General features: G+C 44.6%; 1 protein-coding gene across 1 annotated transcript in view; it reads right to left on the minus strand.

The window, feature by feature from the left end:
* Positions 1 to 27,383, minus strand: part of fgf11a (fibroblast growth factor 11a) — a 29,589-nt gene extending 2,206 nt beyond the window's left edge. The window contains exons 1-4 of the mRNA XM_068755620.1: positions 27,191 to 27,383; positions 15,066 to 15,176; positions 9,334 to 9,437; positions 136 to 334 (exon numbers count right to left, since the gene is read on the minus strand). Coding sequence (XP_068611721.1) covers positions 136 to 334; positions 9,334 to 9,437; positions 15,066 to 15,176; positions 27,191 to 27,383 — 607 coding nt within the window. The remainder of the gene's footprint in view (positions 1 to 135; positions 335 to 9,333; positions 9,438 to 15,065; positions 15,177 to 27,190) is intronic.
* Positions 27,384 to 27,779: the final 396 nt, after the last annotated feature.

The raw sequence follows: 27,779 nt of genomic DNA on the forward strand, positions 1-27,779 counted from the left end.
ATAAAAGTGATGACAACGAAAAATGATTCAATATTGGGTGAACGTTTTGAGCTAAAAGACCAAAGACATCTGAATGAAAAGCATCAGCTTGTCTGCGCCGCGTGTCTCTGTAGCATCTCCATTCATCTACACTACCTTCAATGAGTTTGGGCAGGAAGTGTGCGGCCCCCTTCGTCTTCTTGACCCGGTTTCCTTTCATCACCTGCCCGTCTCGGTTGATACCGATGTACCACGACCGGCCCGACTGCGTCTGTCTGTACAGGATGGACGAGTAGGTGACGTAGTAGTTCTCGAACACACACTCCTTAAACTTACACTCCGGAGTGAAGTGTTCCTAGAAGACATGCAAACAGAGAACACGTCAGGTTGGAGCAGAGCAACACTGAGACTGTCTGCCATAGATGTGTTTTAATCTCCTCTATTATTTATATATACATTTTTTACTTTCCAATTCCGGTGGAGGGTTGGGAGATGATGAATCCCGCATGTCATTGTCAACGGTTTGGGGCACACTGCAGAAATGCTACACACACACACCTGCAACTGGAACAAAGTGGTTCAGATGCCGGTGTTTGCCTATCTCTTATTCTCTTTCCTTCATCCCGCCGTCATCTTGTAACCTCGTTCGGGAATTGATTTGGAGCCTGAAGTCCTTACCTCTCTCTCTCTCTCTCTCTCTCTAACATGTAAGTCTGAAATATTTACATGTGTCAAGAACGCGGTACCCATAAACTGAAAGTAATTTCAATGAAGGAAACTCCAAACATGAGCAGCATGTCAGTTTTCTGAGATTTGCTCATTTCTGAACAGCCTTATCAGAGCTTATTTCTGCGTTTGCAATCTGAGAAGTACGACTTCGTTACATGACGGTACTTGTTATCTTCATTTGTGATTGATATCGAACAATAACGAATGCGTTACTGATGTATCTTGAATTTAATGCAGACTTTCTCCGGGACAGGAATTTTCCAGCGCTACCTACCAACGTGAATTTTAACTAAATCAATCTGGACCTGGACATTCTGACACCTCTTCATCATATAACAAGTTACAGCAGCCCTCACCCCCCCCCCCCCCCCCCTCTGAAAGACGAACCAGATTTTTTACTATAACTGCCGCCGCAGTTCCTCTTGGATTCAGCAGGGGCTGCTCCAAACACACAGCGGTTCATGCAGCAGTTGATGCTCGAGAATTAACTTTCCACTCCATCGGCAACATGAAAACACTCCGATAATGCAACAGATGGAAATCCACATAAGGATTTATATGCGTGTTGCTTCTCATGCACCAAATTCCTGAAATCTTCTGCAAACGCGGAGCACAATTTCTAGTAGAATGCAGATTTTTTTTAATGAAGAAAATTTAATAATTTGGCGCATTATGTAATAAATCACCAAAATGGCATCTATGCTGCATTAACACAAATGGAAGTGGAATAAAGTTTTCTTTATTCTATATTTTTGTCTTTTTCCTGCTTTCTAATCACATATTTGTTTCACATATTCCAAATGTGTGTATGTCTCCTGACATTACTGTCCACTGACAGTGTTTGTGTATGTAACATGCATTTAGTGCACTTTTTCTCTCTGAACTTTCAAACACACTCTGTATTATTATAATAAACAATTACATTTGAACAGGTTTTGACTAATGACATCTTACTAGTTATTAAAACAAATTTCCAGTTATGAGTCATGATATGATGCTTAAAATCAATGTTCTAACATTATTATATTTTTCTCACATTAAGACATCAATTTTTGTGGTTTATTACATAATGCACCAAATTATTACATTTTCTTCATAAAGTTTAACATCTGCATTTTGTAATAACCGATGCAATATGTAACAACTTATTACAAAATGCGGCGTTATTACATAATGCAGCGTTGTTACGTAAAGCGGTGTTATTACACAATGCAGCGTTATTACATAATGCGGCGTTATTACATAATGATATAACAATGTAGTACATTTTCATATAATTTTAAATAATGCAGCATTATTACATAATGCAGTGTTATTACATAATGCAGCATTATTACATAATGCAGCGTTATTACATAAAGCGGTGCTACAGGGTATCCAGATCGCTCTCAAAATTTTATGGGATCTAAGTTAGACCAAGACCCATCTTCAGACTTTTATTCAACAAAATCCGTCCAGCAGTTTGTCTGCAATCCTGCTAACAAGCAAACAGACAAACAAACAAACGAAGTGAAAAACATTACCTCCTTGATGGAGGTAAAGATAGAAGTGCACACACAAAGAAAGTAAAACCAAACTCAAACTCACTCATCAGGGTCACGGAGCCTGATAAAATCATCCGTTGCCCAGTTTCTGAGGAGACGCGATGATTGGATGCGAGAGTGAGTTAAAGTTTGCTCGGTCGTGTTCTTCCGCTCATGCGTGTCTGCTGTTGTGACAGGGAGACATGACGGATCCTTCTTACATCAGTGGGAGGCCACATGGTGCCAGATGACGGGCGGGCGTACACACACACACACTCATGGCTCACGACATCAACAGTGACGGACGGACCGGTGGGTTACCTCATCATTCACTCCAAAAGGCAGAAGAGAGGGTTTAGAGGCAGCAAAAGAAAAGAGGGCATGTGATGAAAAAGCAGAGCGGAGAAAGGTTGAAAAGACGACATGAGAGATAAAAAAGGAGACAGAAGGGAAGTGCAGCTGGATTATTCTCCTGCACTGACACAAACAGTCTCATCTCATTTCCATCAGATGACACCTAAAGGCATCTTTCAATCCCGCTCGCAGGCACAAAGCCACCATTAACCATTGATTCCAAACTGGCCCCCGTCACCGTCCAGGAGAATTATGTGGCGTTTCAGCAGGAACCAGAAGAGAGAATCCTCTCTAAACCAAAGACAGACATGGACACACCCACTTTAAACACTGTAGACTTTGCATCTGGACTCATCATCCAATGTCTCATCTCTGACTCCCGGGCAAGACCCATTTTAAGCCGAGACGGAAAATACTGTCCTGAGAAATGAAAGAATTTACAAATCATATTTCATAAATTTGTTCTGACTGATTTGGTCGACTGTCAGATCGCGTTTTTTCAGCCTCCCTGTCTTCAGCTGTCCCTCCGTGTCTCTTCATTTCATGATCCAATAAAAAAAAAAAAAGAAAAACGACATTAAAATGTCCTGTAGAAGAAGACGTCTAAGGGGTGGCTCTGAAAATCAAAATATACCGGACTGGTCAAATCGAGAGTTGTTGTTTTTTTGTCCAAAGTGTACTTGCAAGTATAGTTTCAAATTTACCTGCCCCTCTAAGGATTTATGCATGATACAAGTACAAGTATCTCGAACATAACTTGAAATGTAAAGTCAGAGTCACGACTGTGAGCTTGATATTGTTCGAATCAGAATATCATGTGAAATAAAGCGGGAGGTTTTTGTTCCTGAATAGTGAACAGTGAAATATACAGTGCGCGTCGGCAGATGCAAAGACTTCAAGATGATAAGAGTCACCATTTAAAGCCCACAGAGCGAGGTGAGCTCCAAGAAGCTGATTCAGCAGAGAAGCCGATGATTATCGCGGCAAACGAGCAGGACAAACAAACAGCTGAGGAAGCGTCGCAGGAGCTCGGAAAATAATCGCCTGAAGATAGGAGTAGTTACCGTCTACCTCTATCTGCACTACCCGTGGCACCTTCTGTAGCGTTATCATCAGGGCTGCGCTTTCTTTGCAACGGCATCACTTTGTGTTCTAAGCAACATTCGAAAGTCGGTACTTTACGGCTACAAAGAAAAGATCTTTGTGAAGTTAAAGCAACAGCCCCGTTGCATTATCCCAAAGGAACGGATTTATTTTCATACATGGATGGAGTATAAATGAATCTTTAAAAGGAGACATCCATCTTATAATTCAATCTTTTGCTAACCAAAACATTTAAGGCAGTTTTTTTGGCCTTGTCCTGTTTTCGACCTCTCGGCGATTCCTCGGGAGATTCTGCGAGTTGCCGACCGGCAGAGAAATGAACAAAGTTTTAAGCGGTTCAGGTGGAGAGGAGTCCTCGTCTGTGCCAAAATCCTGCCATTTACAGGGACACCCCGAGGAGCGCTGGACCTCGACCAGGGCTGATGCACGCCTCGCACCCAGAAAACGCACGCACACGTGCACAAACACAAGAAAAATGGCCCGAAAGCACGCAGCACAGACATACGAGTCTGATACCTGACAAGCAAAAGGACAGATGAAGATGACCGGCACAAAATAACCTTCTGACACAAACCCAATGAGTGAAGATGAAGAAAAACACACGTGTGCTATCGAACATCTGGAAAGGGCGGAGTCAGGTGCTCAGGGCGGGAGACGCAGGGAGGAGGGAAGGGAGGGATGTCCTCTGCTTCTCACCTTGACTGCCAGGCCCTCTCTGCGCCTTCAGGGATAACTTGTTTCTCCTCTCTTTTTTTTTTTATCTCTCCCTCTCTAGTCCTATCTAGTCTTTCCTTCTTCTCCCTCCCTCTTTTTCTTCCAGTCTTTTCTCTTAATAACCTGTCCATCTCCCTCCATCCGACACATTTCCTCCCATCTTGGGGTGTGAGAAAAGGAAGGAGAGTTGAGGAAAGAGGCAAGACTGCTGACTGAAAGACGAGGACATGGATGCAAAGGGAGAACGAGGACTTTCAACTTTTATTGTATGGTTTCACCTCATTTTATTTTATTATTTTAAGCTGCTGGGCTTCAACCTGATTGTTTAGCCACCGCTACCTGCTGCTAGCTGTAGCTGCACATTTACAAATCATCATACAACATAAAAATAAATAAATAAAGGGCATGCATGCAGTTTTGTCCAAATCTAAATTTGCAATTATGCAAATTATGAATGCACATTTGGTCAAATTAAGGAGACAACAATCAATTATTTGAACATGTCAAGAAGGAAAACATGAATCACCTCACTTTGCATATTTCAGTTGCAATCAAGCACACTTTCATATATATAAAAAAAACAACTTGCTGAAGTGCTAAACTGAATATATTCTGTGACCTAGAGACCGTCCTCATTTACATCTCTCTCACGCACACTTTCTCTCTGTCAGTGTGATGATGGATGTGGTGACTCTCTGGAAGACCAAACCATCCAACCCATATAACGAGATTTATAAGACGCAGCAGGCAGAAACGGGCGAGCAGCATGAAGCTTGCAAAGTGCAACTCACAGCCAGGAGAAAATCATTTCCTGTTAAAGTCTTAAAAAGCTTTCGTACCCATTTCTGCCTGATAGTTTATAAATGATGACATAAATGGCACCCGTGTGTGTCTGTTATTGGTGATTATAATGTATAACAGGTATCCAGCGGTAACTCATGCAAGGCCCTGGGTCGAGCTGCAGCGTTTTCAGGTGGATTTGAACTCCTGCCTTGTTTCGCCTCCTCCCCAACGTGTTCATCATTAACCAAGTATTCCTTTAGCCATTCTCCTGACCGCCTCCTCTTCCCCCATATCTCCCTTTTCTTGTGCCCAAGATCTCTTGCCCTGCTTCTCTTCTCCCTCTCTGAGGTCTGTCATGTGGGCGGAAGTGATCCTTGTTTAGCGGTCAGTGCCTTGGGGGTATTTCTACAGGAGACCCCATTGGAGACGTTTGAGCAGGGCAAGAAGACACAGGTGTACGACATCTTGTAGACGGAGCAGTTTAAAGGTGACTCTAAGGTAGTGGTAGGAGAGAGAGTAGCCATCCAACATAGGCTGGTGGGGCGTAAGAACTCACCCCTACCCCCCTCACCACTGCTGTCTCTCTACCTGGGAGGCTTTTCCAGAACACATAGCTAATAAAGTGGGACAGGTCCATGGATGGACGCTATTTTTACCAGAATGCAATTTTCAGGAGGAGCCCACAGATACGTTACTCCACAGCCTCAGACAGTGTGTGGACAGTCCCCCCCCCCCCCCTCCACACACACACACACACACACACAAACCAATGGATTTCCCCTCATTTAATGTAATTATCTAATTAAAATGTCATTGTGTCAAATTTACTGGCGAAAAAAACGAGTCCACGAGAGGTGAAGACAAATTAGTCTTGTCTTTTTAGCACGTTCTCAGCTCAAATGTCTGCAGTTTGTGTGCTGTTGGACATGGACAGAGTAGCAGTGTGTGTGTATGGGGGGGGGGGGGGGGGATGTACAAAGCAGAGGTGAAGGAGAGTCATGGAATGATAAAGATGGGGGTTGTACTGTTAAGGTTGTGTAAAGACTGATGGATGGACTCTCTCTGTGCGAACTGGCCTGTGATGAAACCATTTCTGCCATAGTCAGGCTGACTTTGTTCAAACTAAAATCTAACACAGCTAACCACTAATTTCTCCAAAATCTGTAAAATGTCTCTGATTACACTCTGAATGAAGACAGAAGACTTTGGAGGAAGTCGGTAGAGGACAAAAGAAGAGAGAGAGAGACAAAGAGAACACGGAAGATAAAGGACAGATCCAGATGAGGTTATATATTCTGAATACAAGGTTCACAGAGTGGCAAAGAGCGAGGCAAGAGTAGAGTAGCGAAGGAATAAAAGAGCAAAACTCAGGAAAAGGACAAAAGACAGACACAAATGAATGGACAAGAAGTGAGACGGATTGACAGGCGAGTAAAAGCTGTACGAGTGAGACAGAAGAGGATAAAGGTACATCAGGGAGGAAGAAGGACCAGCGTCGCGGTGGTTGTTGCTCCCAGTGGAGATGTTCTATTCACCGTGAGTCTGTGCCTGTCAGGCCATCCTTCTCTTCCTCTTCCTCTTCCCTCCCTCTCTCACTCCACCTTCCTCCTCTTCAGACTGCATTCAGCCATGTTTGTCATTACTGTTGGCTAAATCTAGCCCGTGTTGTCAATCAGTCTGCCCTGCCCCCCCCCTTTATCCTCAAGTAGTCCAAGATTGAAAACGGATTAAAGTGTGTGTGTGTTATCCACAATGAAAGCAGTGATTTACATGAAAAGGTCAAAACTCTTTTACCTTGGGTGATGGCAGGTTTCTCAATTTAATCCATACTCAATTTACATGCCGTACATTTTACTAATATATCAACAGTACCTATTAAAAACACCCACTCGCTCCCTTTCTCAGTCCCTTGTGCAGAGACTGCAGCTGACGGCCAGGAGATGATGTCATCAGGTGGCATCTAACCATCGTTGGGCATTTCAATACAGTACTTGAGAAGTGAAAATGGTGACAAAGGAGTTTTACATAACGACAGATAAATGATGGAGCTCAGGAAGGCCAAGCTAGAAAACCACTGTTCTCTTTTCTCTGAGCCATTACTGGCAGTGTACAGCTGGGAGGTGGCACTTCACTTTAAAATCCTTTAAATAAATGTTCTAATTATCTCTGTGAGCGTGTGTGTGTGTGTGTGTCCGCCATGGAGGACATGCAGTGAAGATTAATGCTGATTAGCCAGTGGAAGCCATTCTGTCAGCTTTGTCTCCTTGAAATTTCATTCCTATCACTACTTAACAGTAAATACACCTGGAAGCATCATCCCTGTATTTGTATTTGCTATAATGCAACATTAATTATTATTATATAATATCAAAAAAATGTAATTTTATTAATAACATAACATTATTCTATGCTATCAAAATATATAAGAAATGAGATAACAGCAATTTCCAAATTTTCAAAATTTCTTCTACACCTATTCTCTCTTTCCCCAGGTTTTTTTTTTTTTTTTTATAGTACATTAAAATGGGTCACCTCTCCTCTGTAGAGGATAATGCCTGAAGAATAACCTCCATATCCACGTATGCATGTGTTTGCAAGGTTTTTACAGTCCAGGGGGATCCAAGCTCTGGAAAACTATGTGCAAAGACTACTTTCTGTGGCTCATTGGGGGGTTATGTTAATATGGATTGAGGCTACAGGTGACATTTTGTCCACTTATCTTGGGCTAATATTGTTTAGAAGTATGGGGAAACACCTACAGAACCTTTACATATACTCCAGAAACGAGCCGTTTGAATTATCGATAATGCCAAATTTTTATGAACATACCAGTCCAAAATCCTCAAACTGGACGATCTGGTGACATTTAAAACTGTTTAAGTACTTTATAAAGCAGACAAAAAATTACTACCAAACCATCTACAGCTCATGTTCACTGAGAGGGAAGGGGAATGGTTGCCTAGCTTTACTCGAAGGTGGCAGTGCGATGTCAGCAAAGAAAGTATTTCGGCTTGTTTTTCCAGGAACTGATCTCTGTGTGGTCTCAGTGAAATTTGTAGTTGACAAACCGAGACCCTAATTAAATTAGAACTGTGTCTGAATACATCTGGGAAAGATGTTCGTATATTATCTAGGCATCTGAATATAGATTCATCCCAAGATCATTTCCCATTCTTCCACCTGATAGCATCTCTTCTCCTCTGGCAGTGTGCAAGGCAGCGTTAGATGGACTTTGAAGTGAGACGCTTCGATGCACTTCAAACAAGATCTCACACCCTCTCTTGTTTTTAAGTCTATGTTTCAAATCTGTGGCGTGACTGTAAAGCTCTGCTCTGAGAGCGAGGAGGAACTGTTTCCCGTGCAGACATTACGACAGCCTGTCACTGTGTGATGAAAAGGAACTGAGGTGTGCTGCAGAGGCAAAGCCAGAGGTGCGATGGCATCTCATGGCAAGGTGGCATTCAGGATTGTGAACTTCTCATCGATGGAAATTCCACTTCAGCATTTAACTCATCGTTGAGGTTCACTAACTTGCTCAATGTTCAGACTGCAGGAGACAGCGGATCAAGACACCAACCCTCTGATAGGCTGACAACCAGCTGATGAAAAAACACTCCTCTCCCTCTCTTAAATATAAGGAATGATCTATTCCACTCCTCAAAAAGATATTTAGTGTACAATTTAGCTGTGAAATACGTCTTTAAGAAAACACTGCTGAGCCCTGAGTTTACAATATATCCCTCTGTGCGGAGGGGCGTCAGGATTCTCTGTATAATTTTGATGGACTTTTCTCATCGTGTTGTGCTATTAGTAAGTAACAGTTGCAGGATACATTTATAAATAATAAATGCAGGCCAATTTTCTTCTTCTGTGAATTTTGAAAGGGACATAAAGTCTCCGGTCAGAAGAGCTAGCAAGTCAGTTTGATGTTCCTCACAGACTAACGACACATTTGTGTGCGACCACCATATCAAACACACGATGCATATGTTCCCAGCAAACGCTTCCTGTACACTGTCTAATCATCTGCATACATTGCCAGCGGTGGGCTGGTGGTTTTTTTTCCCCACAGAGGACCCGTGTAATAAAATCACACATTACATTTTTTAAAGGCATGGTGGGGGGGTGCTGCTTGTGATGATCGTACCGATGTGTAGAGGTAGCCCTCGCTGTTCATGGCCACGTACAGCCCTGTCTTGCTGCTCTGGATGGCCACTATCCGGAGTCCCACAGGAATCAAGTTGAACTGCACTGAAAACAAAAAACCAAAAACAGACGGTTAGAGTGATGTTAAGAGCAACCAGTCGAACACAGCTTCCCAGTTGTGTCCCAGCTCAACTCCTACCTTAATAGCATTTCTGTGTGTGTGTGTGTGTGGGGGGGGGGGGGGGGGGTATGAATTGCATGAAAAAGAGGAAGGGTATGACAAGACAGGACAATATCAAGAAATTGATTTAGAAGGAATAAAGTCTTATTTTATTATTGGACGTAGTGTAATGTTTGTGTCTGCTCCTGTTTGATCATTGTTTTGCTTGCTCACTGTTTTATGTCGTATTGCACATCTGTTTATACCATGCTCAAAATAAAACAATGAATGAAATGAAATAAATAATTACATTGTAAAACCACAATGTGTCATTTATGTTTGTACTTGAATTAAACAAGATACAAAGTATTTACCAGTAAACTTAAACATGTGGGTATGATTACCGGTAGTGTGTTTTTTTTTTTAATATAAAGTCTCATAGAAAGTACTTTCTAATCAATGGTGTATACATAAATTAACCTGGATGTTTCCATCTTCTTCAATAGCTTTAAAATCTCTGGGACATCATGAGAAATAAAACCAGAATTTAATGAATTGCAAAAAATATTTTTTTAACGTGATAAACGTTGGTGTTCATAAATGAATTAAGCTCATTCTGAATCCAATGTTTGCGACGTACTTCTAAAACGTGTTTATTGTTGATTCACATCCCCGTTTCGTCCTCCAAAGATCATTAACTTTATTTGTTCATGTGTTTCAATTCAATTTTATTTCTATAGAACCAGATCCAAACGGAAAGTCATCTCAAGGCACTTTACAGGAGTAGCAGGGAAAGACAGAATCCAACTTGACCCGCAAGAGCAAGCACTTTGGCAACGGAGGCAAGGAACAACTTCTCTTTAACAGGCAGAAACCTTGGACAGGACCTAAGGCTCATAGTGGACGGGCATCTGCAGTTTGGGGTCTCTGTTATTTTTTCAAGATCAAAAGTTATTCAATGCTGCTTTTTGTCTTTAACACTGATTCCTCTAGATTTTCTGTATTTCTGATGATGATATGAATTGTTAATGATGAAATCCTGAAGTTTTCTTCACTTGCAGGTTCACGAATGTATATATTTTTTACTTATTTGCTCATACAGTTTTTCACTAAGCAATGATCTTTGTTTGTGAATGAGTCTACTCAGGGTGCGTGGTGGCAAGTCACTCGCAGCGATGCAACAACTCTCAAGCGTTGATTGAACAATTCCCCCCAAAATATTTAATGAATTAAACTAGTGGAATTCTGGCCAAAGAAATGCCAAAACCATCATAACTACTTGCATTTGACAAATAACGTACATTGCAGAGTTGATAGCATGGTCAGAATGAAACATATAATTGTTATAATTATATCAAGATGAAGAATGAAGTTTCAGGAGCGTGTTTTAAATTAATGAAGTAATTTCTTTAAAACAAATCAATTTCAAATCTAAAGTTCTGCCAACAAAATGGATGGACGTTAAGTTGGAGACAGAAAGTCGATGCTGGAAATGAGGAAAATGCAGCCTGCCAGTCCTATTTCAGATGAATAATGAGTTGGGAAAAGTGAAAAATGTATTCAATCTCAAACAAAGTTTTTTTTTTTTTTTAAGTCATACAAATAAAACTATTTTATTCAGATCAAGTTGACGACGAATTCTAACAAGGAAATGTGCAGGGTGAAAGCAATGGCTGCATATTGAATCATACTAAAATAAGACAGTGTGCAAATGTGAAGCTTAAGCGGAGAGGGGGGGGGGGGGGCGCACACATGCTTCTCCCCTCCCTTCCCTCTTACTCTATCTCCAAGGCCCTGCTTCTCTTTGCTCAATCGATGCTGCATCTCAAACAGTCCGTTTCGCAAATGAACAAGGTGTCACCAAAGACCACAGCCGGGATGACAAACAGAGAAGGGCATGAGCACACACACGCGCGCACACACACACACATACGCACACACACAAACACGGTCACTTTTGCCCTCCTCTTCCTCTTCACTGTTTTTCAATTACCGAGTACCCAGTGGCCCCTGTGGTGTCGATGACCCCACATAACTTGCAGCACATAAACCCACCAGCACACATGCAGCTCTGTTCCAGCTTCAATAATAACAAACGTGTTAAAGCGGCCTTTATTCCGCCAAGGAGGTTCTGTTGTTGATGCCGTTTGTCTGATTGTTAGCAGAATTATGGAAAAACTGCTGGATGGATCTTGATGGGGAAAAAAAGTCTGAAGATGGGTCTTGGTCTAACTTAGATCCCATAAACCTTTGAGAGCGATCCGGATACCAGTCTGCATACAAAAATAATCTTTATTTATATTAGAGGCTTTAAAAAACAAATCATATTTTGTGAAATATACATTCAATTCACAGGTCAGGACATGTGATGGTTATGATATTTAAAGACTTCCCATCACACGATTGTTGTGCTAATCCTATATTAATACAGCAAAGGGAAAGGTCAGTGGTGAGGACAGCCATGATGGACGGCTTAAAGACAGCGGCTCTGAGGAACAGACAGGAGGCGGAGCTAGAAGTGGTGGAGATGAAGATGCTGAGGTTCTCCTTGGGAGTGACCAGGTTGGACAGGATTAGAAATGAGACAATAAGAGGGACAGTGAAGGTTAGACGTTTTGGAGACAAGGTCAGATACTTTGATGGTTTGGACATGTCCAGAGGAGAGACAGGGACTATATCGGTAGAAGGATGCTGAGGATGGAACTGCCAGGGAACAGGGCTAGAGGTCGACCCAGGAGAAGACACATGGACGTAGTGAGGGAGGACATGAGAGTGGCTGGTGTTGGGGAGGACGATGCAAAGGACAGGGTGAAGTGGAGACGGTTGGGTTGCTGCGGCGACCCCTCAGGGGACAAGAAGAAAGTAGAGTCGTGGTCGTGAGTCTGAAAAGGAGGCAGGCCGCTGTTCTGGGATCAGTGCAATGACAATGAATTAACAGCACTGTTGAAAACAAATTGCAAATAAACAGGTTGAGTTACGAGCTTCAAAGACTCACGAGTGGATTAAATGACTCGTGGGCGAGTTTCCTGCTTGATTTCCCTGGTGGTCGATGACTCTGATGACAACACAGCTCCATTCCCTCTGTTATTTAACTTCTACCTCCTCCTCCCCCGGGCTTTACTCCCCACGACTGATTTCTCTCAGGCGTTATCGTCCTTCCATTCAGACTGTCTGTCTCTCTCTCTTCTTCTCGTCTCCCCTCTTTCCCTGGTGCTTTCCGTCTTTTCATTCTGCCTTGTCATGAATGAACAACCTCTTTCTTATCTCCCTTTGCTTTTTGGAACGTCTCTCCATTTATCTTCTTTATTTGCTCCCCCCTCCTCATGTGTCCCGCTGCCGTTCTCTCCGTCCTGTGATACTTTTCCGTCCACGTCCATTCATCTTTGTCCTATTTGATCCTGCAGCCTTCTCGGTCTCTTCTGCTCTCACCCATCTTGTTCCGGCCTCCCACCTTTCGTATCCTCCGTCCTCTCTTCCCCTTGTTTGCCTTCATGCTCTTCTTCTCCCCCCCCCCCCCCCCCCGGTACCTTTTCACCTTTTCAGACGGAGGAGTCTTGTTGCAAAGAGACAGAGACAAGTAAGAGTTCCCTCCAACAGTGGCCGATTACAGGTGATGAAAGTGAGGGAATCAAGCTTTCATCTCCCCCTTTTTTCTGCTCTTCTTTCGTTGTCCGTCAAACTGTCGGTGCTCCTCTTCATCCCCTCCAACTAACAGACTTCAGCAGGAGACTGAATCCAATGCGACAATCACACCAGCAGCTCCATCCATCATCCGCTCTTCAGTGCGTTTATTCTCTCCATTTTCCTTTGGCGTATTTTCTAATCTTCCTGCAGCTCCTCTGAGATCCCTTAACCCATAGGCGGCATCTTCACACACTGAAATGCACCTCGAACCCCTTTCAGTCGTCTCCTCCTGGACTCTGAGATCTCGTTGCACGTTTTGTTACTTTTTGTCGACACTTTTCATTGGTTTAAAATGTGTGAAAAAGTAGTATTGATCTTTATTTCCATTTCAGCTGATTGCTGACACCCCTCTGGTGTCTCCCCACCAGAGGGGGGGGGGGGGGGGGGAGACACAACGATTGAGGAGCCATCAGGTGCTGCTTCTACTACCTGTTGCTCCCTCACTTCTTTCTCTCAATCCTCCTCTCATTTTCAGTTCCCTCCATCTCCCCCTCCTCTTTTGCCTTTTTGCGCTGGCTTCCCTCCCTTCCTCTCTTTCTGTTTCCTCCCTCTGGCAATTTCTTTCCTTTAATATATATTCAGTTCCAGCTTTGTGAAAACGTCCTTTATTTTCTAGTTATGGGAGGCCTAAGGGGGGATTTTTTAAAATAAATGGATAGAAAGGCCACACAATAGCCAAACTCATTATGTTTGTCCTGCAACATCCCCCCCCCCCCCAAGGCTTCCATGCCTCCCTCCAACTTTTGTCCCTCCACTAAAGCAAAGGCTACCTTCATACACATGGAGTGTATTTGCATTCCTATAAAGCTCTATTCTGCCCCCTAGCGGTTATTAGTTCACTGTCATTAATCTGAGTCATGGCCTTAGAGGTCAGGACCAAAGGGGGAAATTGGGAGGAGGGGTACATTTTCCTGGCTATAGATTGGTGTCCGCAGCAGCCAGGAGTATTACGTGTCCATCCGATGGGGAGCACCCGGCGAACGCAGCCAATTGAATGATCAAAGAGCTTGCACAAATGGCTCGGGCTAAGACCAAACACGGGATCCTCCGGCAGACCGGTGATGGATGGAGGGCGGGTACATCGCGAGAGGGCTAATATACAACTACGGCAGTAACTGTCAAACAAAAAGTAACACTAAAGCCATTGAGATTGAGAGTCATTGAATGAAGCTACAGCAGTTACCGAAGCCCGGCCAGTTGGTTTTCACTCTGATGGCGCCTGAAGCAGAAACCAGGATCAAATGTTCAGAATTTTTTTTTTTTTTGACAAATTGATTTTTTTTTGTGTGTGTGTGTAATTTTTGAATGATGTTAAATTGTAAGACTGTTAGTCATGACAATCCTTTTATACAAACATGTTGGGGAGAGTTAGGAGTGTGATGGTGCAAGGCTGGAATACCAAGAGGATAAACCATGACTAACTTGAAACACAACATTGATTTGCGTCTCTGAAAAACGCTATTTTAAACGTATGTCTGAAAACTAGATCCTGACACGTTCTTTCTTCCAGCTACATTAAGTACATCGGCCAGCCCAAAACACACACACACACACATCGATGTCGCTTGCAATTTCAAAGTCAGGATGACTGAACAGAACAGTTAATAACATGTTGGGGAAACCTCGCAGTCAGCTTTATCCCGCTGTGATATATATTACGTAACTCGGGCGTGACGTCTGCCCCTCGCCAAGCGCGCTTACATTTTCAGCCAGACTGATCCGACAATGAAGCGCACCAAAAAGCATGGCAGGCGCTATTGTGCTTTTAAGATGCATGTATGTCTCAGCAGGAAGTCCCTTTCTATAGCATCATTTGGCACGGAAGCAGGGAACACTCCCAGCGGTGCGTGCACTGACACACACCTTCAATCTAGTGAATGTTCACTTACAGAAGGAGCTGCTCTCGTCCTTTGTGCCTTCCATGGTGCCGTCCGGCAGCATCTGCAGGTAGAAACCGTGTCTGCAGTAAAGCCGTGTGACGATGCCCTTCAGCTGGGGCTCTGCAGAGCAAGCACAGGGTTAAACACACATTAGCATCCTGGAACACACACACGCAGACACGTCTATCGCCACTGCACGTACACTAAAGCACACACACACACACAACGCCCGAGCGTGGGCGCTGACTAAACAAGAGGCTGGTCTTGCTATTTACACCGTGAAAGAGTCAAACAAGTGAAGCGTTTGCATGTGTGGCCGTGGCCTCCGGCGGGATTGATGGGAGCCTGATCGGCCGAAACGATTCAGGCGCAAAGGAGGCATGTCGGTCCCGTCCCTTAACGGAAGTCCATCTAGATTAAAAAAGAAAACCCACCCACATAGAACGGAGCCGTCAACGTGCTCATACGTTCACAAATCTTACGTTGGCAGTGATGCATCCACAAGAGGGCAGTAAAGAGTCAAAGGTTGTGTTAATATCAATAGCGACGCGATATTGGGATAAAGCCTGCACAGTGGATACAGACGGTCTTCACTTAACGCGCACACGTTTAACGGCGACTCGGAGTTAATGCGGGCTTTTCGGAAATTTAAAAGTAAAGGCATTGCTGTTACAGCAGAATGAACCGGCAGCAGGTTTTTCATTCATTCATTTCATCCATTTAAATGACATGACAGCTGGCAGCAGCTTGTATTCTTTTCATTCCATTTCTTAATGTGTGTGTGCTTGTGTGTGTGTGTGTGTGTGTGTGTGCGTGCGCGTGTGTATGTGCGTGTGTGTGCACGGGACACCAACGGATGGGGCCTGGCCAAAAATGCAGAGATGCCAAGAACAAAATCTGTCTGTCTATCATAACAGAAAAACTATTTTTATCTCAATCATTCTGCCCATCTTCTCTTCTCGGGAGTCCAGTCAAGAAAGTCACAACTCCTTTTTAAAAAGTATATCTTGTGGACACACTGCAGTTCTTCCGCTGAACTTCACTTCCTCGGGCTCCATCACTGTGTATCTATCATCTGAGACGCTTTTCTCTCTCTCTCTCCCCCTCCTCCCGCTGTCTTTCTTACTCGACCTTCACAACTTTATTTATAGGCATATTTGAAAAGGACAGAGTTGACCAAAGGGCATGAATATTATGGTTATGCAATAACCATAAAAAGAAAAACAAAGGTTAAAACCCAATCAGACGGCAGGAACAGCTGGTTAAAAGCTGGTAAATTAAAATGGGGTTTTAAAGACAAAAATGATGGTACGAAATGCGTTCTCTATTTTATGTAACTGTTACAAGCTGCAGCTCTCTTTTCTCTTCTATTCCACTCTTTCCCTCCCTCTATTATTTCCGTCGTCCTCCCAAAAGCTGCACATTCAATCATCAGGGAAGTCCATACATTGGCCCATACTGAAAAAAAGGAGGAGGATGGACAGATGCAGTGAAAAGAGGATGGGAAAAGGATGAATGGGGTTTGAGCAAAGCATCAATAATCAATAAATCAACAGAGACTGCTGATGAGGGGAAGAAAAAGGGAGGGGCCTAAATCTGCTTCACGCTGCCTTTACATCGAGTCTACCATTAAAGTCTAAAATCCATCCGACACCCTGAAGCTGACGGACCCCCCCCATCTGTTTATCGGGATGTAAACTTAAATACTCTCCTCCCAGCATGTGCAGCCGAACTCCAGGTGATGAATCATGGTCGTTGTAGTTCATTTACTGCAGCATTAAAGCTCAAAAAACGTCATTAGGGATAATCAGCAGCTTCGGGGTGTCACATTAACCAAAGACGAACAACAAGCAGGAGGGAGGAGCCGTAAAAGTGACAGTTAGAGGAGAACGCCACCATCCCGGCGACACTGTGATGTGTGTGTGTGTGTAAAATCAGCAGGAACAAAACAATAATGACATTACATTTTTAGGAATGTAAAACAATCTTTTGTCTTTTGCTACTTAACTTATGAAGTAGGGATGATGCTGCTAAAAAGAAAATAGCACCGAGGAACCTTTTGTATCCTTCCTGACAAATAATAAAAGAAAATGAGTGATTAAACCAACAGAAACTGGCCGGTTGGATTCATCCTTGTGCATCTAACTTGGAGTTTTCAGCTCTTATGCGCATCATTTTTGTGTTTTTTTTCTGCGTCTATTGACTAAAAACAAACAAAAACCTTCCCGTCAATTCATCTCAGTCCGGATTTCAGTAAAATGCACTTTTATCCAACGCAGCACTTTGGGTGAATTCCTGCTCGGCCGATGCTCTTTAACATGCCAAAGCTTTTGTAAAACACTTGTCAGCTTTCTCCGGAGTTAATAAGCTTGTTACTTCGCCCCCCCCACCCACCCCCGACTGTGATATCGTCTCCCTCTCCAGCAGCAGCGGAACCCAAAGCTATTAATCCATGAACATATGGATTTTACAACAGCCAGTATTTCATCTCCCAACATGTATTGCATCCAATGGTAAACACTTGACAGCAGCCACAAGTGCGTTATTTGTACTATTTGGAAATTCTCAAGCAGAGACATGATTTTTTTTCACATCACAGGTTGTTTTTTTTAAGATATGCAATCTCTTAAAAAAACAGCACCAAAACATTCAATCAAGAAAGCACTAAATGTTTTCATATTTCATCGCTTTCACATTAAGTGCACAGCTAAATTGCATAAAATCTAGCTTATACTAGAACCCTGCAGTCCCAAAATGCTGGCCCGCTCTTGGCTCCAAACATTTCCAAGAGCAGACTGGAGGGGGGGGGGGGGAACTTTCAGTTATCAAGCTCCTTTATTGTGGAATCAGCTCCCTGATTCGTGAGACAGACACCATCTCTATGTTCAAGAGGAGACTAAAGACTTTCCCTTTTAACAAAGCTTATAGTTAATCAATACAATAATCAATATGCTGTCATAGGCCAGCACTGGTGGCTTAACCTCCTCTGACACACTAAGCTCCTCCCTCTCTATCTGATTATTCATGTTATAAATATCTGTCAGTAATCTCTCTCTTCCTGTAGTCTTGTGCTCTCTCTCCCTGTGTTTGTCCCTCTTTCTGTCTCTGTCTGCAGGTCCTTCTGTCCGTGGTGCTGCAGAACCTGGACCTGTGTCCCTCAACACGGATGTCCATATCGCTAGCTTTAGCATTTATAGCTTTATATAGTAGCTCTTTAGTCAGTATCTTGTTCAGCAGCCTAAATGCTACATCTTGTTTTTGTCTGCTCCTAATCTCTCTCCATCACTTCTCTATCCATCTCCTTGTTTTTGACTCTCTCTCTCTCTCTCTCTCTCCCCCTCGCCCAGCCGGTCCAGACAGAGGGCCGTCCACCATGAGTCTTAGGTTCTGTCTGAGGTTTCTGCCTGTTAAAGGGAAGTTTTTCCTTGCCTCCGTTGCCAAAGTGCTTGCTCTTGTGGGTAAAGTTGGGTTCTGTCTTTCCCCGCTACTCCTGTAAAGCGCCTTGAGATGACTTTCTGTTGCTCTACAGAAATGAAATCAAATTGAATTTCATTTAATTTAATTGAACGCTCATACGAATCAGCAGTTCCTTAAACCTGCATTAGGTTGACATTGATAGTGCAGCCAACCGCAGCCAGAGAACAAGAGAAAGACATCCCGGCTAAAGTGGAGAAGATAAATAACTTTCCCCGCTTAAGGATGATCGAGATTACATTTGTGAAAATCTAATTTGTGATGTGTCAGAATCTGTATCCTGGGAAAGAGATCACTGTAATCACATTAGCAGCAGCAGAAAGACAAAGACACACAGGCGTGTGTTGGTGTTAAGCTTCAGACTCAGTAAAAAAAAAAATCAAAAACACAAATAGCAATATAATTCTGACAGGTTTAAACGGCTAAACATGCATGTGTGTGTAGGCGTGTGTGTTTGTGTAGCTGCAACTACTTCAACCGAATACCCGGGCAGAGACAAGTTGTGACAAACGAAATATTAGTCATGACACTTGTTGCTGTCACTCTCTAAATTGTCTCCTATGTGAAAGTGACACCAGTTTCTTTTAACCTCCCTCTCTCTCTGTGTGTGTGTGTGTGTGTGTGTGTGTGTTTTTAGCTGGGTCTCTGACAGATGGATGAGACAAAGCTACCTGTGCAAGATACGTGTATTTTTTCATCAATGACCTCTGACCTCTGTGAGGCTGGCATCGGCAGACATGTTCTCCCACCATGCATTAGTTAATGGTCAAAAACTGTATCGCAAGACTCACATGAACACACAACTTGGTGTATTGGTCTCTTCAAGAAGAGACGGTGTATTTACATGAGTGTATATGTCAGAGAAGATAAGCTGAAGGTAACTTGACAAAGACTTCATAAGGTTTCACATCCCCGGAATACTCTTTTTACTCAGTTCTTTACTTGGGTCCCGTCCAGCTCCTGATCGATCCAGGAAAGGAAGCAAAGGAAAAAAATATTAAACAATTTGATGCACAAAATCAAATCAAACCAAAAACAACAAATCAAGAATCAAGAAAAGTCCATAAAAACCAGAAGGAGTGAAACAAGTTGCATGATGGAACAACTCAAACCACTCAGAGAATGGTCATCCACAGGTTGCTCATCGTGACAACATTTAGCCTGCAGTTATTGAGGCTGACTCAAAGCCTCCATTGTCACAGTGCCCAAGAATGCATACCCCAGCAGTCCCAGTGACTACAGACCAGAACTTTGTCCTGGCCTAGACCTTCCGTCAACTGGTGCTGCAGCACCTCGAGAGTCTTTGCAGTACCTCCCTGCAAACTGTATACCAGGCAATCATTGCTTTGGAGGATACCAAGGTCACACAAAGGCCTATCAAGGCACCGTAGCTACTGTAAACACGAGATACTCTGCCATCACAATTCCTGATCGACATCTACACCTCTTCATCGTATTTTATTTTTGAGGTGATTAGACATTATTACGTCTAGGTCAGAGAGGACACACTGCCTTCCCACAGCGTAACTACCTTCCCACACTGTCCTTCCCTCTCAATCATCTGTAAACATAAGGAGAACACACCTCTCGTCGCTCCCCTTCCATCAGCATAATGCTGAGGGAGCACCCCCCCCCCCCCCCCCCATTTTATCTTAATCTCTTTCATACTCTCTGGAAGCCACAGCAGTGAGGCTCGGAGCACAATACTAATCAGGCTGCTGTACTGTACATACGCCTTTATCTCTGCTAGAATGACTAACAGTGGTAAAACAAAAGGTGCATAACCCGAACCCAACGCTGCATGTAAAAAACTAATGACAATAAAGTGCTAACAGACTCTGCTATTATTTCTTTGGCGCAAAATGCACATTTACAGAAAACGTTGAAAGCTGTCTGGAAATCACGTTTTCTTGTTCATTGCTATTTTTTTTTTGACAAACATTGGTTTGCAAGAGTGCGAAATTGAAGCGAAACAAACCTGTTTACAAGTCGATATTACACACTGCGTGACACAGATATAAAGCGCTGACCGTTGTCTCGCTTCAGTCTGACACTCAAGAAAGTGGTTAGAGCACGACAGCAGGAATGTAAATCCAATTTCCAAGGCTGACAGAAACACTATCGCTGGATGTAAACTGTCCACACAGCAAACGCTTTGAGCATCGTGACGTTACGTTGACAGCTTTTGTCCTCAGTCAGGGTAACATGGGATTTAGTGTTATCACATACAAGGGAATAAAGGGAGTACACGCACTACCTGACCCCAGGGGGGGGTTCCACATCATCGAGACAGCCGTGGAAACCGAAGCTTTCAAATCGCTTGTCATCTCCGTCCCTCTCACTGTATAATCATATCCTTTACACCATAGGCTCCCAATCTAATCTCATGCATCGCTGCTCTTTAATTAAACTGATTGCAGACCGACTTTCTCTTCCAGTCTGTCTTCAGTTCATCACCCCCCCCCCCCCCCACCCCCCCGCCCGTACCAAAACAGACACGCTCGCGCTGTACATCCCCACCCCGCTACATTCTCGATGGCCGCCCTGCAATCAGGCCGAAATGCCAGGCGGTTCGCAAAATGTTACTCCTAATTATTTCTTGATCTCGCCATTCCCACTTTGATTGGCGGCACCGGCGGCAGGGATGAATAGGACGACCCCGGATGCCCGGGGAGGTCAAATTGTCACTTCCCATTGCTTGTGCAGGTCGTCTGTCAGCTGGATGAACCCAGAGAGACGGGATTATCCTCGCAGAGCTGCAGCTAATCAGCGCAAACAAAAACACACAAACACACACTGTTTGGATTTTGCTGTATCTCCAGCACTTGCTGTTCTAATTGGTTCCACAGAGCTAATGAAAAGCCCACAGTGAGCCCCCCTTCTCATGCTCTATCTCTTTATAGTTTCCTCTTTGTTCACATCCTTATCACCCCCCCACCCCACTTTTTCTCTTCTGAAGGATCTCACTTCCCTCCAGCTAGTGAACGGCACGTTAATTATACAACCTTTCTTGCTAAACGGGACAGAGCTAATTCCCTTTACACCTGCAGAGATGGGCCTCCTGTTAGAGCCCATCCAGGCAACGCTGTCGTCACACCCGCGTTGTTTCTGTCTTGGCTCTGGTTACTCCATTTATTCTCAACATGTGTCCCTATATCGATGCAGAATCCCGTGATGGGGCTCAGGACACACATTTTGAGCTGCACGTCGAGAGGAGACTCCAGTTCATTTGTGCTGGTGATTTTACGCAGTGTAGAAATACCAACCAGTGGGCCAGTTTGGACACATCTCCCCCCCCCCCCTGCTCTGTCTACTGTTTTGACTGGTACTCGACTAGATTCGCTCAACATTGCTCTGCATTACAACTGATACCTCTGGCTCAGTTACATAAAGATCAATACAGACGTCTGACAGGGAGTAGGAGTTTTATATCTGTAAAATATTTTAAACATCAGTTCACGTTAACATTTGTTTTAGTTGCTCTTTTTTCCCCCACATACCAATATTGATTACACACAATTCCGACTTATTGAAACGGAAAAAACATTTCAATCATGAAAATGTGCCAACTTTCAAAAATTAGATCTTTTTTTTTTATTCTAAAATACTTGAGCAAAGTTCAAGCAGCCTTAAATGCTGACGCAAAGTTCCATTGTTTCATGTCACAATATACTAAGCACGGAAAGCCTCGTCACTAACCTAATAAGACTCCGTGCTAGCGGAGCGCTAACCGATGCCTCCAGAGATGCTGCCATCGAGGCTGCAAGGGCATCGCTAAAAGCATCTCTGTGCAGATGCTGGCGGAGACGACGGCGCGTTTGCTACAGAGGGCCGTATCTTATAATGATGACTTATCTCAGCCGGCTGATATAAGAGACTCACAAACAGCAGCGTGCGCCTCACACACACATTCACACAGCTTTGTTCTCTGGGCTACATGCAGCGCGCATAAAGCACATGTATGAATTGTGTTTGCTGATCTTCTCAGCGCCGGCTGCAGAGATGTGTCTCTCACGTCCAGGGATGGACGGAGTCACCACTACAAACTAGATTAACTGACAAAGGATCCCACGAGAGTCATGAATTGACTTCCTTTCACTCATTCTGCCTCTCCCTCATTCCCACTTTCATCCCATAAGTGCCTCATCTTTCCCACATCTCCTCCATCCTTTCCTCCATTGCCCTTAACCTTTCCTTGGTATTTTCTTAATTATCTCTTCCTATTTTTTTTATCTTTCCCTGTCTCCTCTGCCCCTTTCTCTCCCCCCTTTGACCCTCCTACCTCTCCTTGCTTCCATCTGGCTACTTCCTCTCCTCTTTATCCCTCTATCTCCCTATCACACAATCTCCTCCCTGTTTTTTTCAGAGCAGCTTTTAGTCCTCCTTCCCCTTCCCTATCTTCCCACCTCTCCCCGTGCTACGTCCTCACCGTCTTCCTTTCTTACTTAACTTGGTAATGACTGTCGTTCTTTGTAAAATCGTTCAAATGTCATCTCATCCATTGTTAAGCCGCCGTGTAACAAAATCTGTGGACATTTGTGGTAAAATTCAATCTAGCTTGAACTCATCTAGATAGTTAAGGAGGCCCCCTCTCAAGATCCTGTCTTGAAGTAACACACTTTGTTCCTTCTTTATCCCTCCATCCCACCCTTCCTCCATTCTCCCGGTTATGTGTTTCTAGCTAGAGGTCAGACTTGAGTATTTCCTCAATCACACCACCTCCCACTTGACCTTTAGTCCCAGAGAGACGGGTGGTGTGGGGTTGGTAGCAGGGTCTCACTACAGATACTGCTTACGAAGTGTGACGTGAAACATTTACCTTCAGATATGTAATTTACTTAATGACTATTTCTCACTAAGCCATCTTTCTAACTCCACCACAAACTGATGCAGCCAGAAGGGAAACAGCTGGAAGGAGCCTAGCAACTACATATCAAACATCCATCCATCCATTTTCTTGTAGTTGAAACGATCGCCGCTTTTCGCTGACTCCTCCACATCGAGAGGAACCAGCTGAGGTGGCTGGGGCGTCTATTTCGGATGCCTCCTGGACGCCTCCAGGCGTGTCCCGCCGGGAGGAGGCCTCTGGGACACGCTGGAGAGACCCTAAGACTAAGTTGTTTGTAGAGTTAACAAAAGTGAAATCCTCACTGTCTCTCTGAAGCTTGATTGGACAGACTGACGTTCTGTCTCGTCCCAACAATGTGTCCATAATGAATCCAAAGCAGCTCTCCTCATTCCAAACAGAGCACTGCAGGCTTCATGAAGCCAACAACGACCTGACATGTGCTCACACACACACACACTTAGGCGTCATCCACCAGAAATATCCTATTTTGACTGATAATGATTATTGATGGCAATCGAAAAAAATGCTTCTCCATGAATCCGTCGGTTGGGAGGAGTCACACTGAAAGCCCACATCAATCATCACATGGGCCAAATGTTAGCGTCCCCAAATAATTTATTCTGGGCACTTTTTCAGACAAAACATCTGCCGGAGTTGGCAAAGAGAGGGTGTTTGCGAAAAATAAGAAAAAAGGCCCTCAGCTGCTGCTAATGTTGGTGGAAGGACTGATGATTGGCGGCGGTCGGTTAGGTTGATCATTTCAGTTTGTGATGTTTGCTAAAAACAGTCACACGATTGAATGTAGAATCCTGACAGAGCAAACAATGCTAAAGGAAAAACATGGGGTCAAAATGGGACTGCAGATATAATGTAAAATGATAAAATGCACATTCTTTTATTGCCAAAAATGTATTTGAGTAATTTAATTTGTTGTAGTGCAAGTCCTGTAAATTGAATTCACATAAATAAATCCATAGGGAGGATGATGATGGGCCAATGGGTGAGGGTTAGGGCTCATTCACGACTGAAGTGACACAAGTATACGCTAAATTCATGCAGACAATGACAAATAACATGCTACAAGCAATACTGGCCAAATAAAATGTATTTGGTGAGACCAGACTGACCGTTTGGAGTATTTGAATCCCTCCGTGGCATCATGAGCAATATCTCACGTGTCCACAGTAAATAAACAAACTCCAAACCGTAAAGATTCAAGCGCCACACTCGCTCCTGATCCATGAGCCAAGACAACCGGGCTTCTGGAACACGGCAGCACGACCGCCTGGTCCGGAGACGAGACGATTGCACATGGACAGAGAGTGAAGGAGGAGAGACAGGCAGACACCGAGGGAGAGTGAGACAGTCAAAACAAAAGCAGATGTCCTTGAGAAGATAAGTGAGTGGAGTGGGGGGGGGGGGGCAACGATCAAGGCTGTGGCACAATGGGGAGAAAGAGGGATGAGATGGAGAGAGGACGGAGGACAGAGGGAGAGAAGTGATGGAGAAGACAAAGGAACGAGTCTTTGCTTGTGCGGCCTGCGTGAAGCGTCCGCTCTGTGAGGCAGGAAATCGCCTCGCTCACCGCGAGCCCTCCAGAGGCTGCTGCACATCACCGATAGATCAGTGTGTGCGTTCACGAGAGGAGTCGGTGTGTCCCGATCAATCAGGGCACAACAATGAGCCACACGCGATACAAGCAGAGTCCGGTCAAAGGACGCCTGGGATCATCGGCAAGCCATCGTTTGTTGTTGGTCTCCAATTAAATCGCTCACTCACGTGCACACGCACACACAGTTTTGCTTTAGATATGCGGACACTCGTCCGCCGTGCTGCCGTGACAACCTCAATGTGTCTCCTGTCCTGTTAACAGAACAGAGGACAGCTTTCAGGCATAAGAGGACAACACCAGCTTTGGATTTGTCTTTGATATCCAGTAGGATGCTTCACATCCTCTTAGATCATACCAGCCCCCCCAACACACACACACACACAAATCATCACATTTTTGGAAAGGTGGGGGACAAGTGAGACAATTCCAAGGCTCTTCCAGAAGATGTTATGAATCCTACTATGGCCATGTCATCATCATGTCAAGCCAGTCAACCCGATGTGTGTGTTCAGAATCATAGAATTATACACGTTTAATGCAGTGTGTGTGTGTGTGTGGCAAGCTGACCTTGTTATAAGCTGAGTGGGCTGTAGTGCTGGGGCGTCATTAGTATGGGTTAGGTGAGGAGTGTGTGTGTGTGTGGGGGGGGGGGGGGGGTGTTTAAAGGTGAGGGGTTGACAGAGTGGCCAGGGATGCAGACCGACTGTTTAAGAGGAAAGGCAAGGTGGGGGGGCAAAGTGTGTGGGTCAGGTCGGGACACACACACACACACATTGTCCCCCCATCCGTCACTTAGATGCAGGTAGGACACACACACACACACACACACACACACTGTCCATTCTAAGGGTGGCTCCTCCCCTACAATAGCCTCAAAGGACATTTCAAAGTACAGAAGGAAGCCACTAACTTACAAAGGAACGCCGCTGAGCCGACGGTGTGAGACGGCCGCTGACATCAACCCCCCCCAGACACCCACATCGGGTAGCCTCAGAATGCTGGGCTCAGGTTTCCTAAAGCTCCCCTTCATGCATTCACACTCCAGGGACCCCCTGGATACGTCAGGACTTCCTGCCTTTCACCGGAAATTGTCTTTTTTTGTTTCCTCTGCTCTTTGTCGAAATACACAATCAGACTGGAAATATATCAGAAGTATTCCACCAGTGAAAAGATGCTCTTGTCCTACAATCAGGCTTCTCATATTACATCGGTGCTTCTTGGTGTTTCTCATGTAGCAAACTAGACAATGTTTATTATGTTTTTTTTTTAAGTTCAGGTTGTTTTTGGAATCTCATCATCCCTCATTTTACTTTTATAGGAGAAATTAAACATGAATATGTAGCTGGTAAAGGTCAATAAGACATAGAGAGAGAAATGAAAAAACGTTAAGCCACAGGATGCCGATTCAGCCAGTAGCAGCCAAACGATGCCAGCAGAAACAATGGAAGCCCGTTGGAGGCAAAATAAACACAAGCTCTGAGGAGGAGGAAGATGACGAAGAGGCGAAGGCAGCAGATCAGGAATATTCTAGTCCGTTCTTGGTCAGAGGTCAACTGTAGCCTGAGGCTGAAGCTCCGGGAGGGAGAAAATAATTTATACACACACACGGCGGCCAGGGCACAGCAGTGTCCTCCATGTGCTGAATACACACACACACACACACACACACACACACACACACGGCAGACCTTCCACTCATCCGGCCTGTATGAGCAGCAGCAGAAACACAACACGCAAACAAAACATGCAGAAGGAGAAAGATGCGTAAAAAAAGAACGAAAAAAAGTAATCGGTCAACAGTTAAGATATTTACATGAGCGAGAAAACACTGAGAACAACGCACATCACAGATCCTGTCAACCGGCGGCACTGACATGTGCACGTTTCGCCTACTTCCATCATGTGTTGTACAATTACGAGGAAGATGGGCTGAAACGCTTCCCAGATTCAGATTAAGTCTTCAACTGGAAATTACAGGCTGGGGATGTTCTCAATCGAGGCTTTACAGTTGGGGATTATTCTGTAGTTTGGCAAGTCAAACGTCAAAACCCAGCGATCCACGACACGCAGGAAGCAGAGCAACAAAGACGGGAAGGAGGCGGGGGTGTAGGCGGGGGTGTAGGACGGGGGTGCAGGACGGGGGTGTAGGACGGGGTTCAAGGGGAAAGGTTTCGGTTTTTTGCTACGAAGGAAACTTACCTGGCCTTTTCTCCATCTTTCTCCCTCGGCTGCCACATAGTCGCACCTTCGATATGAGGATGAGGATTTGCTTCTGGCAGAGCGATTTGTTGCTCTTCGGGCAGGGCCTGCGTTTGCTGGCAATCGGCCGATTCGGCTGGGGCTCCTTGACTTCCCGGCGCTGGCGAATGAGGGAGCTGGCGAGAGCGGCCATCTTCCCAGCGCTGACCCTGCCGCCGCCTCACCAACCTCTGGCGGCTCGGTGGCGCCGCCCAGGTGTCGGGGGGGGGTACCGTGGACCACCCCCCCTGCCCACTCGCCCAGGGCGACGGAGCACCGCTGAGGAAGAGGCGCAGGGCGGATGGAAGAGCTCCCGGGGATGGGCCGAAGCACGGCGGGGTAGATCGGTGAGAGGCCCACCCTAAACGGGCTCCCGTTGAGGTCTGGGATGACCAGCGACGGCCTTTAAAATGTCCTTCCGGTTGGGAGTAAGGTTCAGCTGAAACCTCTGCGTGTCCCACTGCCTTACCTCCCCCTGAAGCTCCAGCAAAGTTCGACTCAATCCTGTCCCAAAAAGGTTATGGACGAAGAAAACCCAAATTTAAAAAAT

This window comes from Brachionichthys hirsutus, chromosome 23, assembly GCF_040956055.1.
Source record: "Brachionichthys hirsutus isolate HB-005 chromosome 23, CSIRO-AGI_Bhir_v1, whole genome shotgun sequence".
Lineage (NCBI taxonomy): Eukaryota > Metazoa > Chordata > Actinopteri > Lophiiformes > Brachionichthyidae > Brachionichthys > Brachionichthys hirsutus.